The following is an 18132-nucleotide window of genomic DNA, read 5'->3' on the forward strand; positions in this document are numbered from 1 at the left end:
CAAGAATGGGGTTAACTTGCTGATGTGGTGGTTACTACCCTTAACCAGAAAGACTGATACTTTGATGCAAGTTGAACATTGCTGGCTGCTTCAATGGCAAGGCATAACAGTGAATTGGATTCAAGTAGCAACCAATGAGGGCCCTGACTTTTATGATGTGGGAAACTGACAAGCGTGGGGTAACCTACATGGCACAGCAGTTACTACCATAAGTTTACTGGATAGACTGGATGGACCATTTGGTCCTTTTCTGCCATCAATTCTATGTTTCCATGTTTCTATCTTAAATCAAGTGTTTTCACTGTTGCATTTTTCAAAAAACATTTTTTGTTTATGAAATGTATGGTTGGAAGGAGGTTTTTTTTTACAGACTTATAAGACTGTATATCCTCTAATGAGAGCTTTGCACTCAAGGATTGCTGATGTTTTTACTCCTAATAATTTTGATTTTTATATCTGCAATAATTATTTTTTATTGAGGTTTTTTGTTTTTCTACTAATTTTCACTTCCCTTGACTCCTTTTCTCTGTTAGCTAAGTTCCTGAGATGTCCATTCCACCTTTTCCAAGCAGTTTACCTTCCATGTATTCCTAGAGGGGGTAACAAAAAGGGTACACCTACAAGCATTGAGCTGTCCACTGACATTTTAGGCCTAAACAGGCTTCCTTCAAGATTCCCAAGCAGAGGTGATTTTCCAGGGCTACCCCGTTTTGTTGCCTTTTCCTTTACAACCAGATAGAAAGTGTATATTAAAAAAATATTTCTGTTTTAGAGATAATGTCTTCCTTGCCATAAGGTAACTATATTTCCTGATCTGTGTAAAATTACACAGCCAAGATGAAAAGTTTTTTGAGTAAAAAGAATGAGATAGTTTCCCTTGGAGATACCCTTATTCTAAGATTTCCTTGTGAAATAAAATTGGATTGCATTAGATTTGTTTTGTTTTTTTTAATGAATTGGGTCAGCTGTAAATCTTTCTACAGCAGTGGTCAAAACTCAATGATCTGGTAGTCTGGCTTAATTCCAAAGAGTCACTATGGTTAATGGCTTTGGGATCAATTTTCAAAACATTTTTGAGCAGAAAATTAGCATGTACATGCGTAAGTAGCATTTACTCATGTACATGCTAATTTAAAAACATAATTTTCACTCTTGCATGATTGCATGAATATTTACACATGAGGCAGGGCCAAGAGCTATGCACACAAGTTGCTATTTTATAAAAGACTTACACACATATTTTTGTCAACTTATTCATGTAATTTTACACCTGTTAATTATCTTGCGCAAATGATATCAGACTCATCTATTTTTTCGATGGGAGGTCTGGGTGAGCTGGGGGAGTTCAAAGTAAAAAACTAGAATGGTCTTAAAGACCTGGAGAAGTTTAGAAGGAGGAAAGGTGATAAGGTAGCTTGGTCAAAGGAATAGTTAGAACAAAAGATAAAGGTGGAGGGTTATAGAAAGTAGAAGGAAAATAAGACAGGGAAAGACAAACAGGGAAGGGGTAGCGCGTGGATGAAAATAAAACAGGAGTAGATGGTGGGGAGGCAAACAGATGGAATGGGGCAATGAGATCAAGAGTCTAGGCCAGGGGTGGCCAGATCCAGTTCTCAAGTGTTAAGTTTAGCAGTCTGTGCAGCAAAGCCACAGACCGCTGCACTCTCCTGCACTCCGGCACCGAGCCTGGTCTTTCTCACTGCAGCATGACCATCCGCCTTGCCTCTGCAATCCGACATGACTGCAGGAAGATGCTGAGCCTAGCCTGCCTGCCACACCGCTGCCTTCCCAAGTGCTCCTAAGGCAGACACGCGCACAATCTCCTCATATGTAAAGGGCCAGTAGTAGGAATAGCCTGAGGGTACCTCCTAATTATGTCACTGCTTGGACCTTATATAAAACTCCTCCAGATGCACCTCCAGTGTCTCGGTAATAGGTAGACTCCTTTTGAGAAGTGCATTGCCTCTGCGTTTCTGGTTCCTGGTTCCTGATCCTTGCTTCCTGGTTCCCAATTCTGCTGTGTGTTATTCCTGAGTTCCTGTGTCCAGTTTCTGGTTCCTGGCTGTCTGGTTTGTCTTCTGAGTTCGTATCTTCATGGTCAGATATCCCTTCATCAGTCTTCAGCATCTCTCTTGCTCCTTTGGTTCCTCGTCTTCCTTCCTCCTCTTTGTTCCTTGTTTCATTGGATTGGACTTCTGGCTTGACCTCGGATTGGCCTGTGATGCTGCTTGAACTCCATCTGCCTCTAATCATTACCTGCTTACCGTTCATACTTGAACTCTGCCTGCCCTGACAATTGCCTGAACCATAACACTGAGTGAACTCTGCCTGCCTCTCACTACAGCCTGAACCAGTGTCTGTTTAACCACTGCTCATCTTAACTCTGCTTTCTTCACCATGCTGGCCTGCAACTACTTCTATACAATGAATCTTCACCTCCACAGAGATACATGCCCAAGTCCAGCTGGCCCCAGCACCCGAGGGCTCAACCTAAGGGAAACGAGGGCTGCTATTGGTGAAGATCCATTTGGGCCTATGTTCCAGCCAACTCCACCTGCCGATGGTGGGGACCCTGCAGGGCTCCTCCTTGCAGTTTGTGCCAATTCCACCTTGGCCTAAGGGTCTACTTCTTCAACATCAAGAGCCACAAACTGGTCTGGTTTTCAGCATATCCGCAATGAATATGTATGAGATATTTCTGACTACAATGGAGGCAGTGCATGCAAATCTCTGTCATGCATATCATTGTGGATATGCTGAAAACCGGACCTGTTTGTGGCTCTTGAGGATTGGAACTGGCCACCCCTGGTCTAGGCAAACAGAAAGAAGGGATAAAGGAAAACATTACAGTGAAATCTTTTGAAAAGAAATGACACTATTTTGAGAGATGACATGGTAAGATATTGATGCAGGACAGAAAATATATACAATTACAGTAAAATTTTACAAAATATGCATATAAATCCAAATTTCTCCCCAACTCCACTCCTAGGGACATCTCTGCTCAGTGTGGGTAAACTTACAAGTGGACATAAAATAGTGACAGAATAAATGATGGCAGGAAAAGACCCAGTGGTCCATCCAGCCTGTCCATCAAGTTTCTTATGGAAGTAACTGCCACTCCATGCAGGTTATCCAAGTTAACGTAGGTTGCCACTTTTCTTCATTTCCATCTTTTATCCATTAGGAATTTTCTGTGTTTATCCCATGCCTTATTGAATTTCAAGACTGTTCTTGCCTTCACTACCTCTTCCAGGAGTGCATTCCATGCATCGTTCATCCTTTCTGTGAAGAAATATTTCCCGATGTTGCTCCTGAGTGTATCACTTTGGAGTTTCACATTATGTTCTCTTGTTCTAGAGCTTTCTTTCCACTGAAAAAGGTTTGATTCCTGTGCATCATTAATACTCTTCAGGTATTGAAAAGTCTGTATCGTATCTCCCCTGTCCATCATCTCCTCCAAGGTATATACTGTATATTTAGGTCCTTCAGTCTCATCTCACAAGTCTTTTGTTGAAAACCCCACACCATTTTGGTGAACATAACTTTATCTGCATATCAGATAGGCAATTTTCTGTGGGTAAGACAATCTTTTATCCACAGAAGTATCCTTTTACATTTCCTCCTAAAATCAATACCAAACCAACAAAAGCGGTAAAATATTCAAATTGATGGAATTCATATTAAATGGAGTGTGTGTGTGTGTGGGGGGGGGGGGGGGGGGGGGGGGTGTATGTAGGGAAAACTCCCTTTCTTTCATTTGCTATTGTCTCAATGTCAGGTAAAAACATATGTTCTGCAGTATGATATTAACAAACCAGCAAGGAAATGGCTGCAGTGTTATTCTCCATAATTGTACTTATTACATAGCTAAATGGAAGATAGCAGTTTCTAGTACAATCAAGCAATTTTTCGAGAACTGATTTTTTTTAAATTTATAAGTAAACAATGAGTACTTGTTTGGTTTATATCCTAGTTATTATATTTAGATGATGGAAGTTTTCCTGTTTTGGACTTGGATAAGTAAGGCAAACTGGTGAATTTTGAAAGGAATTACACGGGCAAATGTGACATACTATCACAGCAATTTTCAAAACCATTTACCCATGTAAATGCACTTAATGTGGGTAAAACCTACTGACAATTCAATAGCATATATTGTAGCAATTTCCACAAGCCCACTTACATGGTTAATGTGCATTTACACTTGTAAAATCCAGTTTTAAGCATGTAAATGATTTTGAAAATCAGTATACTAGGCACAACAGTTCTGATACTTTGTAAGAGCAGCAGAACCGCAGACGTAAATCTAGAACTTGATGAGAAATGCCACTGCTGTTACATTTAAGTATCTAACTTTTCATACCTGTATTATAATGTTTAGTGCAGTATCGTAAATCTTTCTCTTCTTTCAAAAGAAATTGAGGCAAAGTAAGTCCATCTGCTATCTGCACAGGCCCCTGCTCTTGCCATTCAAAGATGAGATCATTCATTGTATATCCAACTGTAAAAGAAAACATGTAACCGTAAATATATAAAAGTGAATTTTCAAAAAGTTATGTGCAAAAAAATTAGCATATATGCTCATAAGAAGCCTCTACTCATGCATTCCATATTTTAAGTCCAAAATCCACTCGTGTGTTCACTTTTTCATGCACATATTCACAAGTAAAAAAGAGGTGGTTTAGAGGCATTCACAAGTGGTGCCAACAATATGCATGTAAGTTGTTCTTTTAAAGGCACTTATATATGTATATCTTCCAACTTACTCGTGTATTTTTACACCTGCTAATCATTTTATACATTATGCCTGCTAATTATCCGGTGTCAGTGATATTTTATACATGATTATGCTCATTTTATACATTATGCTCATTTTATACATGATTATGCTCATAAGAAGCCTCTACTCATGCATTCCATATTTTAAGTCCAAAATCCACTCGTGTGTTCACTTTTTCATGCACATATTCACAAGTAAAAAAGAGGTGGTTTAGAGGCATTCACAAGTGGTGCCAACAATATGCATGTAAGTTGTTCTTTTAAAGGCACTTATATATGTACATCTTCCAACTTACTCGTGTATTTTTACACCTGCTAATTATCCGGTGTCAGTGATATTTTATACATGATTATTATGTACTATTGACTGGGTGAGAGGTCTTGGAAACTGGGGGAAATTGCAGCTAAAGAGCCAGGAGGATCTCAATGAACTGCAGAAGGACTGGGAGAACTGGTGCAATAACTGGTAAAACTGGCAATTATATTGACATGCACATGAAATTAATTACATTAACGTATGTGCATAAATCAGAGCATATATGGGTAAATCCTATTTTACTTTCATGTGTAAAATATACGCATGTATATTTTTAAAACAGGTGGGTATAGTACATGGGTTCAATGCATTGACATATGTGATTTCAATGCATTGCATGCATTCGTATGTAAGCCTATATATGCATGTATGTTACGGGGTGGAGATACAGTGTGTGTATTTTATAAAATATGCATATATCAAATGCATGTATTATAAAATACTATAATAAATTTATACTCAGCCACATACATGTATATACTCCACTGCATGAAGTTGCTTGAAAGTTATCCTCCCTATATATAGTATTGAATACACTGCAAAATGTGTTACACTACCTAAAATTTAATGAAATGAACAAATGTAAAAAGTTCCATTTTCAAACTGAAACTAGGGAGGATAACTTTGTGTGTATGTGATTACGTGCAGATTTACTATAGTATTTTATAACATGAGAGTATGATATATGCATATGCACCTTATAAAATACATGTATCTCTACCCTGTAAAATAAGTGTGTATTTAGGTTTAAATGCAAATATATGCAATGCATTTAAATGATGAATGCACACATTTTACCCACCTATTTTAAAAATATATGTAACGGTTCTGCCTGCTATGCAGTTTCCCCACCAGCAGAGGTTCTCATGGATCTACCCTTGCTCTCTTTCTCTAGATACCTTCTCGATACATCCATGACTCAGCAGTACCAGCCTTATTTAGCCTCTGCAGGCAGTTTTCCTAAAGCATGTCAGTTTCTATTACTCTGTGACAAACTACTGTCTCATAAGCTTTCTTCATGCTAGGTTCCAATCACTTTCCCACTGTATCTCCCAGCTGTCAATCTGATGCTTCATACTAGATTCCTACACTCGTTGACTTAAGGAAAATAGTCTCAATTTTAAAGTTAGAAAGTATGACCATATATTTCTCCTTAAATTCCCAGAGTAAACTTCTTAAAGTAAATTTAGTTAGTAAAATCTGTTGATTACATTTAAAAGAACAAAATCTACTCATAATCTCTGAAGAAACAAGTCTCATTCTTTTCTCTGAGTCCCTTCTGTTAGGATTCATGAGTTAGAGGGCCCTTGGCCCGAGGTGAGAGATGCTACAGCTCATGGGGAGGAGCCCCACTGGCCTCACCGTCAGGAGGTGAGATCTATAGCAATGGGTAACACAGCCCAGAGAGTACAGAGAGAGAGCAGGAGACTGGGGTGTGGATACAATTTCCAGAATAGGTCCTCCTAGTGGTTAAGTGCTGAGCAGACCCCGAGGAGTGGGGAATGCAGGCAGGGTATGGAGGAGTGCTGGGAGAGTGAACCCAGGGGGCGGAGCCATGGAGAGAATTAGCACGGGAGGATGACGTAGATTTACCCAAAGAGCGGGGAAGCCTAGAGGTCTCTGGCAGTGAAAGAGCACACTACCCCGAGGAGCGGGGGAGTGCGGTACAGTCTCAGAGATAAGGCAGGATGCTGCCCCGAGGAGTGGGGAAGCGTGGCACAGTCACAAGGTACACAATGCGCTGCCGCGAGGAGCGGGGGGCACGGCACAGTCACAGGTGAATGGCAATGGCCTGCGGAGCGGGGTACATCAATGGTGAGTCTCCACGAAGCAGAGTAGTGAGGCAATGGCCCGTGGAGTGGGGTATACCAGTGCTGAGTCTCCATGAAGTAGAGTAGTGAGGCAATGGTCCGCAGGACGGGGTATACCACGCTGAGCGTCCTCGAGGTAGAATAGAATGGCAATGGCCCGCAGAGTGGGGTACACCAATGTTGAGTCTCCACGAGTAGAGTAGTTCTGGAAACAACCCCGAGGAGCGGGGGAGCTAGTAGGCAGCATCCAAGGCACAGGGCCCTCCGAGGAGCAGATAGCCAGATCCAGGAACAGAGCCCCTGAGGAGCGGATACCCAAGAGAGTCTCACGCCAGGAGCAGCAGGAAACAGGAACCAGCATCCGTAGAGAGACCAGCAGGATTCAGCAAGGAAGGAACTCGTTGCCAAGTCGATTAGAGCCAGGCCCCGATGGTGCTTAAGAGTCCAGGGCTAGTGATGTCATCAAGGGGAGACTCCCCTGAGGTTCCCGCCCTGGCAGGAACCTCAGGGGTCATGGAGCGTGCGCGCCTAGGGAGGCCCAGGAGAGATATGGCAGTCTGCGGCATCCTCGTCGCCCTGGGAAGTCCTCGAATGGAGCCCTGAGGGTCGAAAATGACTAGCCACAGCCGCGAGTCTTCCCAGAGGAGAGAGAGCAGCGACATACAAAGTAAGTAATAGCGGTCACAGCCGTCTGCGACCAACGGTCATAACACCTTCACTAGGGCTTACTGTGAACAATTTTGTCTGCATGGCAATGAGGCTCCATGTACCAAAAGCAGTACCTTTTCCTTGCAAATGAGCAAACTGAGATGGAAGGCAAGACCTTTGTTCCCCATGAGGCCCTTTTTTTTTTTTTTTTTTTTTTTAATTATATTTTTAAAGTAACGCAGCAGGGAACCCCAGCTCGTGCCTGTGCGTGTAAATATTTATGCGCAAATTTAATGTTACAATTCCAGAATGCCCATGCTCTGCCCAGACCATGCCCATGCCTCGCCCCTTTTTGGAAACTTTTCATTTGTGTGAGCAGTGGCATGTACGCGTGTATCCCGGTGGCATTTAAAAGTTGCTTGGCATGCACTGGTCCAACATATTTGCACCTCCCCTAATTGATGTGCATGTCAGGCTTTCAAAATTCACCTTTTTGTAATGGATCAGAAAAAATAAACTTAGTATTTTGAGAAGTAATCAAACATTTGCATGGAAACTTAAGACAGAAACTTACTCCAATATCTAACACTCTTTGCATAAAAGAAAGAAAATGTTTCCTCCAAGCCAGGGTAGTTCACAAGAAATCTGGAAAGATCTGGATCTTTTGCACATCTCTACAAGGTTGACAAGAGAGAGAAAGAGAACTGTCATGGTTCTTAGTAAAAGTATTAATGTAATAACTTAGAGGGGATGAAGTTAGCGGTAGAGTGATGGGATGAGGTGATGAAGTACATGGATCTAGTCTGGATATGCCTGGTGGAAAAGCCAGGTCTTTAGCATTTTCTTGAATTTGAAGGGGCAGGGCTCAAGGTGGATGTTTTTAGGTAGAGCATTCCAACGAGTGGGGCCAGCAATTGATAGGGCACGATCCCTTATTGAGGTGAGGTGCTTTTCTCCTGGCTGGCTTGATGACTCTTTTCATGGCAAGATGTAGCCTGAAGACCTCTTGTCACTGCCTTTCCATTGCTAGTTTGAAGTTGCCTCACAGCTAATACTGCCACTGGATTTCTCAGTCTCAGGGCATGGAAAAGATACATTTAAAATATAGCAAACAAAATATTTGGCTATCACTCCAAGGTCAGGGTAGCCCATGACCTACAGCCTTAACCCTTTTTTACTCTCCAGCTCTCCTTTTCAGGCTCACCATTATAGCTTCCTCTAGTTGCAGCACCGTTGTTGCACCATGTTGCATTATGTTGTCCTGCTCCCCATTCCCTGTTCATTGTATTTTCTAATTATTGTTTGATGTAAACCGATATGATGTGCCCACTAATATCGGTATAGAAAAGCTGTTAAATAAATAAATACATGTGTTAAAGAGCTAAGGCATCGCCACCTTTTTTGAAGTGTCCATTGACGATATTTCTAAGAGAGCCACCTTGTTTGTAACTTTTTCTTTGCAACAAGATAAGGATCTAGTTTTCTACAAAAATTTCCAATATAAGAATTTCTCTTTTTGCAGACTTTACTGTATCGGCCCGTTAGTTAGTTATATATTACTGCTAACTAGCAGAGTATATTCAATGGATTACAGGTTTCTAATCCTGGGTTGGCATCCCATCCCTCTGGGAATGCCCTCCCAGTAAAACTTAAGGGACTCATCTTTAGTTTGAGTAAATCTAAAGTTCTCTGAATTATTTTCCTTGTCCCATTCTTGGGGGACAGCTAAGGGTTCATGGGGTGTTTGGGTCCCTCATCTCTCCCTCTCCCTCTCCCTCCCGTAGTGTCTCTCTGTTTTTACTTGCTTGAATTTTTTTTCAGCTTTTTATTTTTCTGATTTTCTGCTTTTTTCTCTCTCTCCTTCTCCTGTGTTTCCCTTGCAGACGCTGTCGCATCACCCCCGAGGACCCTGGAAGTGATGCCATGCTCCTCCCCCTTGGCTGACGCTGCTGACATCACCGATGGCAAAGAGGGTGGATTTAAAGCTGCAGAGAGGATACTGGAGGTGCAGTGCTCTGGCGTCGCGCCCCAAAGGGGCGCAACAAAGGAGCATGCCACACAAGCCACAAGTCATAACCTATCAACTTGCAACATGGACAAGAAAGGTGAAGTACCAACCAAACAAACAATAACCGTCTGCATGAACAATGGTAAATATGAAAACAATTATTTAAAGAACAAAGCTAGATATATAGCAAAAGAGACAAGGAAATCCTCACATAATTACCCTATACAGATAAAACGGACCCCAATCTAAAAAAATTCTGCCATAAACAACCTATTTATTTTAACATTTCTCTTAGTAAATGCACTGTCGGTCGCAAAAAATTCCCAATTATCACTGATTTGCTGTATGACAATAAACCATTGCAATAACCGAATTATGGTTAAAAAAATCTGATGTTGTCCTAAAAAATCAAATAGCACATAAAAATTACGAAGTGTTTTCAGTCCCTAGAATAAATAAGCGCGGAGGTGGACTCTTACTAATTATTGAAATTTTTTTTAAATGTAAACAAATACCAATAACACCCCTCCAAATCATGAAATTGCCATATTTGATACTAACAACATACAAATATGCCTCATCTACTGCCCACCAAGCTCCTAGAACTAAATATCTCACCACTAATTGAGCTCCTTACAACACACTTAAACATCTCTAAACCTACCATAGTGCTAGGAGATTTCAGTCTTCACATGGACGTCCACCCATTGTCAAACACATGCCAAACACTAATAGATGCCATGACTGCATTAGGTTTCTCACTAATAACAGACAAATCAACACATAAAGCTGGACACTCTCTGGATCTCACCTTCATCAACCACAACTGTTTAGAACAATATAAAACTGATTACACACAAATACCCTGGTCAGACCACTTCCTTATTCATTCCAACGTAAAATTCCTTAAACCTCAAATCAAACAAAATTAAACCCTTTGGGGTGGATTTTCAGAGCCCTGCTCGCCTAAATCCGCCCAAAACCGGGCGGATTTAGGCGAGCAGGGCCCTGCGCGCCGGTGAGCCTATTTTACATAGGCCTACCGGCGCGCGCAGAGCCCCGGGACTCGCGTAAGTCCCGGGGTTCTCCGAGGGGGGCGTGTCGGGGGCGTGTCGGGGGGTGGGCCCGGTCGTCACGGCGTTTAGGGGGCGTGTCGGCAGCGTTTTGGGGGCGGGTATGGGGGTGTGGCTATGGCCCGGGGCGGTCCGGGGGCATGGCCGCGCCCTCCGTACCCGCCCCCAGGTCGCGTCCCGGCGCGTAACAGGCCCGCTGGCGCGCGGGGATTTACTTCTCCCTCCGGGAGGCGTAAATCCCTGGAGAAAGGTAAGGGGGGGGTGTAGACAGGGCCGGACGGGTGGGTTAGGTAGAGGAAGGGAGTGGAAGGTGAGGGGAGGGCGTTAGAGGATTCCCTCCAAGGCCGCTCCGATTTCGGAGCGGCCTTGGAGGGAACGGGGGTAGGCTGCGCGGCTCGGCGTGCGCCGCCTATACATAATTCATAGCCTTGTGTGCGCCGATCCAGGATTTTAGTGGATACGCGCGGCTCCGCGCATATCTACTAAAATCCAGCGTACTTTTGCTGGCGCCTGATGCGCCAGCAAAAGTACGCCTATTCGCGTTTTTTGAAAATCTACCCCTTAGAATTTAAATATTGACCACCTTTCAATATTAAAAAACTAAGCGACAAACTAGAGGAAAAACTAACAGATTTTGACTACAACAATTGCAGTTCTGCTACGGCAACATGGTTAGACTCAACCAAAAAAATTGCTGATGAAATAAATCCCATCAAATCAATACGTAAAAAAGAAGCTATACATAATAATCCCTGCATAATGAAAAAGTGAAAGATGCAAAAAAGACTCTCAGATCAATGGAAAAAAGATGGAAAAAACACAAAACAACCGATACCCTAACCAAATACAGAAAACATCTAGCTTTCTACAAACAACTAATCCTTAATGTTAAGAAAGAATACTACAGCAATAAAATAGAAAAATTTGCTAACAATCCAAGAACCTTATTCTCAACAGTATCAAATCTCACCAATGACAAACAAGAATCACCACAAAATCTACCAGAATCAAAATGTAACAAAATTGCCAAATTTTTCAGTGACAAAATTACTAACTTACGGGCCGATTCAGTAAAGACCGTGGGAGAGCGGGCAAATGCCTGCTCTCCCGGTGTGTGCACAGGCCACTCTCTTGTGCGCGTGATTCAGTATGCTAATTATGCCCGGCAGTAAAACCAGGGAAAAGGAGGTGCTAGGGACACTAGCGCGTCCCTAGCGCCTCCTTTTCGACCTGAGCGGTGGCTGTCAGCAGGTTTGATAGCCAACGCTCAATTTTGCCGGCTCGGTTCTCGAGCCCGCTGACAGCCACGGGCTCGGAAACTGGATGCCGGCAAAATTGAGCGTCCGGTTTTCGACCCGACAGCCGCGGGCCGACTTCAAATTTTTTTTTTTTTTAACTTTTGGAAAGTTTTGGGTGCACAGAAAAGCAGCTTTTACTGCTTTTCTGTGCACTTTCCCGGTGCCCAAAGAAATTAGCGCCTACCTTTGGGTAGGCGCTAATTTCTGAAAGCAAAATGTGTGGATTGGCTGTACATTTTGTTTTCTGAATCGTGCAGGAATACCTAATAGGGCCATCAATGTGCATTTGCATGTTGCGGGCGCTATTAGGTTCAGGGGATTGGACGCGCATTTTCGGCCCCTTACTGAATAAGGGGTAAGGGAAAATGCACGGCCAATGGTGGGTTAACAGTGCGCTCCATCGGAGCACACTGTACTGAATCAGCCCATTAAGAAATAAACTTCTAAACACTAACAATCAAGAAATTAAAATGCAAAAAAGAGACGTGAACCAATGGTCATCATTTATTGAGATATCTGAGATGGAAATGGAATACATGCTAAAAAACATAAACCCGGCTCCACACAAAATTGACTCAATACCAACATTTGAACTTAAGAAAACAGCCAACACATTCTCACCTATATTAGCTAAGATCATAAACCTATCCTTTGAAGAAGGAACTATGCCAGATATACTGAAAGGGGCAATTATAAAACCAACCATAAAGAAAAAAAACAGTGACCCCATGATCCTGAACAACTACTGTCTCAAATCTTCCCCTAATAGCTAAACTAATAGAAAAAAACAGTACAGAAACAGACACTACTTCTCTCACTAACAGATAACATTCTAAGAGGTTTCGATAGCGGTACATTCTAATAATGCTAGACTTATCAGCAGCCTTTGACACAATGAACCATAAAATACTACTAAAAGACTAGAAGAAATCGGATTACATAGCAAAACAATAAACTGGTTCAGTTCATATCTAAATAATAGGTTCTTTCAAGTTCAGATCAACAACGTATTATCTGAAAAAGTCAATCTCAAAACAGGAGTACCGCAGGGATCAGCCCTGTCCGCAACCCTCTTTAACATATACATGCTGCCCTTATGTCATCTGCTATCAGGTCTAGGAACCATACATTACATTTATGCAGACGATATTCATCTAATTTTACCAATCAAGGACACACTAGTTAACCTTAGCGAACATGTACCTAGACATTATAAAACAACTGCTAAACCGAATGGAACTTGTGATCAATATTGAAAAAAAGAATTTCTACACTTAGAATGGAAAAATATGGAAATCATCCAAACTCCAATAATCCTCAAAGACAACCAGAAAATTGAACTTGCTGAAAAAGTACGAAATCTTGGAATAATAATGGACCCAGAAATCAATCTAAAACAACACATATCGCTAAAAGTAAAAGAAGGCTATGGAAAATTCATGATACTCAGAAAACTAAAATCATTACTAACACTAACTGATTTCAGAACAGTACTTCAGGCACTAGTTTTCTCCAGCACGGACTATTATAATGCCCTTTTACTAGGACTCCCGAATACAACATTAAGGCCACTTCAAATACTTCAAAACACAGCAGCTAGAATACTAACAGGAAAAAGGAGAAGGGACCATATAACCGAAACCCTGGCAGAATTACATTGGCTACCTATTGAACACAGAATTAAATACAAAGCCCTATGTACCATACATAAACTAATACATGATGAAAAATTGGACTGGCTAAACACGGCTTTACGAGCGCACGTCCCATACAGAAACCTTTGATCGGCAAATAAAGCACTCTTAACCATTCTCTCAATAAAAACTGCAAGACTAACTCAAGTGAAAGAAAGGGCCTTATCTTTAACAGGCCTCACACTTTGGAACACAATGCCCCTAGAGATCAGGTTGCAAAGAGATCTCAAAACCTTTAAGTTTGGGTACTTGCCAGGTTCTTATGGCCTGGATTGGCCACTGTTGGAAACAGGATGCTGGGCTTGATGGACCCTTGGTCTGACCCAGTATGGTAAAAATTTAAAATTAAATTAAAAAGTTTAAAAACATTGCTTTTTAAACAAGCATTTTATAAAGAGACTGGAGAATGAGAATGAAAATATACAGGAATAGCAGAAGAAGAACACCAACACACAGCACTATTCTAAGAATGCACATCTCAATAATCTATGAAATCTACCTCACAAACGTAATTGTAAACACTATATATATGATATTTACCCGTGAACCGTACCTTACAGGTACACCTGGTCATGACCTACTTCACTAAACAAGTGATTGTCTTTAGCAATTTATTGTAACTGAACCTTTTGTGGCACCTGTTAGAATGTACGATAGTATGCACCCACTTACATAAATTTATGTGCTTACATGTAAACCGTTGTGATGGTATATTACTTAGCGACGGTATAGAAAAGATTTCAATAAATAAATAAATAAATAAATAAATAAATAAATAAAACCTATCTACAGTGGCCCTTATGGGTTTGGAATAAGCAGCCTTTTCTAGTAACATTGCCATTGGGACTTTGGTACCTTGCTGTTGGGTTCCCTCTGGGTCCTCTAGTGGGAGTAGTTCTGGAAATCCATTGTCATCATGTGCTGAATTGACCAGGCCAGCAGTAAGCTGAAGCCAGAGAACCCCAAAGTCTGGACAATCACATCCAAAGACAATGGGATGTAAAAGCCATAGAAGTAATCCCACTTCTATGTTGACTTGTCTGGCTGGGATCTTTAATGAGACCTGGCTGGTCTGATATTGCTGCTGGTCTCCATGAACAGTGGTGATAGTCACTATCTTCTCATAGTCAATATGCATTTTCTTGACTAATTCTCTCTGTATGAGAGTCTTTATGCTTCCCAAGTTTACTGGAGCATAAGTAGAGGAGCCTCCTTTTCCACTGGAACACAAAAGTAGTGAACCCTGAGCATGGAGTGTCCAAAAAGTTGTAAAAAGTGTAGGGTTATCAGGCTGGCATCCATTGGTTGTCCTCTGTCCAGTGATACTCTCAGATGAAGTGGCTTCTTTTCCCATAACTGAAGCAGAGCAGTGGGTCTGGATCCCATGATTGGAACAGTTATTTAAAGTCCATGGGGGCTTTGTGCTTTTGGACTGTGGTGTCCTTGGACCAGTGGTGGTGGTCTATCTTGCAGCTTAATGTGCTCCTATTGAAATTTGACTTGGTGGAAGCCATCAACCTCTTCCAGGGTGGTCTTTTTTGAGCTTTGTATGTTGGCATACCCATTACCATATAGGCGGGTCCAAATCATCCAGAAACTGCTCCAGGTGGATCTGTTAGGCCATTTCTATGCTGATTTTCCCTGCAGGTTGTAGTCACTTCCAAACTATATCTTTTTTGCTGGTAGAAGAGGCCCCATAGGCTTTTTCCAGGCTGGAGGATTCCCCTCTGGAACTGCTGTTGGTACACTTTTGAGGCACATCCAGCATGTTAAAGGATAGTAGCTTTAACCAGCATGTAGGTGGCCCTTCAACTTGAATTTGTGCTCTGGAAGGCAACTTTACTGCTGCCTGTCAGCAAATAGCTGAGGTAAATGGACAGAGTAGATTCTGCAATCCAGCTTGACGGGTTTTCATTCAAAGTTCAGCAGGAAATAGTTATGATCCTCTCTTGCATCCATCTTAAGTATCATGGAAGTCAGAGAGAATAGGACTGTGCTATACTAGTTTGCATGGCTTGTGCAAGTCTTGTGGGGGTCAGGAGGCCCCCCCCAAGCTGGCCAAAAGTCCCTGGGGGTCCAGCGGGGGTCTGGGAGCGATCTCCTGCCGCGAATCGTTTTTCCGTACGGAAAAACCAAAGGTAGCGCCATTTCTACAAGCACCGGAGGTCCGAGAGTAAAAGATCACACCGGGACCCTTCCTCTGGACCCCAGGTAATTTAAGGCATTTTGGGGGGGTTCGGGAGGGTGGGGGATTTATTTTAAAGGGTCGGGGTGGGTTTTAGGGTTGTTTTAGTGTGCCGGTTTTCCCGCCCTCCCCCTTCCCCCGATTTACGATTTTTTGATGATAAATCGGGGGAATTGTTATTGTATCGCGGCTCTAACGATTTTTGACAATTTAAAATATATTGGACGATATTTTAAATCATCAAAAAACGATTCACATCCCTAACAGACATTATTCCTTTATCTATTCCATGTCATGCAATGTAGATGTGTGTTATATTACCCAAAGGAGGGGGGCATGGGGGGGGGGGGGATAGCTGTGGGGTTAGCATGGGCAGGTGAACTTTATCAACCCTGTATACATGGCTTGCCATGCCTCCTAAGCAACAAATAAGGTTAAGGTATGCCATTTGAACACTCTTGTATACTGTCTTGCTGACGTTCTGTGGGCAAAGGAGTCAGTAAGGTGGTGAAATATTAAGCTGTATGTAGGTTCATAGTACCTGTTCCACAAATGGTAAATTTCCTAGCATGCCTTGTGGTAACATTATAATGCCTGCACATGGCACACTGCTGCCACACTACCTGTATGTGTGATTATATAGCAACACATCTTGCCCATGGACAGTTAGTGTGGATGTGTAATCCTGCACTCCTGTACTTCAAGTATTGTTCCCTTCATGTTGGTGTCCTCTGTTACTAACAGTATAGGCTTTTTTGCCAATACTTGCCACACTGCACAGCCTGCACACCTGCAATGTACCTGCACCATAACAACAAAAGGTACGGTCATGCCTTTCACTGCAGGCCTCACAGCTGTAATGTTTGTCTGTACAGTTGGCTGCCACCTCAGTACCCTTTGCTAGATTAGGAGGGGCAGTGAGGCCACCCTTGCCAGATGCACACCCAGTGATGTACCTATGAACAGGGGTAGCTCAATAGATGACAACTCCTAACTATACTGCTGTCAGGCAACAGTACGGAGCTGTTAAGGCGCAGCAACATTGCAGGCTATCTTGCACTGTCTTAATGGATGTTGTGGCTAGCCAGTCACCTGTGGCTATAACACAGCAAATACTAATATTTTCTTTATGTCATTTTTGCAGGAGATTTAGGTTATAGTTGCCGGCCATGGCTTCTCATCCCCATAAACATGGCTAACACGCCTGCCGAGATGAGATACAACGATGCTCTAGGCAAAAACTCACAGTAAAAACTTTTTTAAATATAACCGAAGCAGAAAGCCTGTGAGGGAGTCTGTTGGACCATTAGATGATTGAGGGGTTAAAGGGGCACTTAGAGAAGATAAGGCCATCGCGGAAAGATTAAATGATTTCTTTGCTTCGGTGTTTACTGAAGAGGATGTTGGGGAGGTACCCGTAATGGAGAAGGTTTTCATGGGTAAAGATTCAGATGGACTGAATCAAATCACGGTGAACCTAGAAGATGTGGTAGGCCTGATTGACAAACTGAAGAGTAGTAAATCACCCGGACTGGATGGTATACACCCCAGAGTTCTGAAGGAACTAAAAAATGAAATTTCAGACCTATTAGTAAAAATTTGTAACTTATCATTAAAATCATCCATTGTACCTGAAGACTGGAGGATAGCAAATGTAACCCCAATATTTAAAAAAGGCTCCGTGGTGATCCGGGAAACTACAGACCGGTTAGCCTGACTTCAGTGCCAGGAAAAATAGTGGAAAGTGTTCTAAACATCAAAATCATAGAACATATAGAAAGACATGGTTTAATGGAACAAAGTCAGCATGGCTTTACCCAGGGCAAGTCTTGCCTCACAAATCTGCTTCACTTTTTTGAAGGAGTTAATAAACATGTGGATAAAGGTGAACCGGTAGATATAGTATACATGGATTTTCAGAAGGCGTTTGACAAAGATCCTCATGAGAGGCTTCTAGGAAAAGTAAAAAGTCATGGGATAGGTGGCGATGTCCTTTCATGGATTGCAAACTGGCTAAAAGACAGGAAACAGAGAGTAGGATTAAATGGACAATTTTCTCAGTGGAAGGGAGTAGACAGTGGAGTGCCTCAGGGATCTGTATTGGGTAGGGATGTGAATCATTTTTTGACGATTTAAAATATCGTCCGATATATTTTAAATCGTTAAAAATCGTTAGAGGCGCGATACAATAGGAATTCCCCCGATTTATCGTCAAAAATCGTAAATCGGGGGAGGGAAAGGGGGAGGGCGGGAAAACCGGCACACTAAAACAACCCTAAAACCCACCCCGACCGTTTAAAATAAATCCCTCACCCTC

The 18132-nt window shown here is 42.2% G+C and overlaps 1 protein-coding gene across 1 annotated transcript in view; it reads right to left on the reverse strand.

Annotated features, from left to right (window-relative positions):
* The window catches only part of GLRA3 (glycine receptor alpha 3), a 116837-nt gene that overhangs the window by 60185 nt on the left and 38520 nt on the right, over positions 1-18132 (reverse strand). The window contains exon 5 of the mRNA XM_029604309.1: positions 4367-4504. Within this exon, the coding sequence (XP_029460169.1) occupies positions 4367-4504 (138 nt within the window). The remainder of the gene's footprint in view (positions 1-4366; positions 4505-18132) is intronic.

Source organism: Rhinatrema bivittatum, chromosome 1 (assembly GCF_901001135.1).
Source record: "Rhinatrema bivittatum chromosome 1, aRhiBiv1.1, whole genome shotgun sequence".
Lineage (NCBI taxonomy): Eukaryota > Metazoa > Chordata > Amphibia > Gymnophiona > Rhinatrematidae > Rhinatrema > Rhinatrema bivittatum.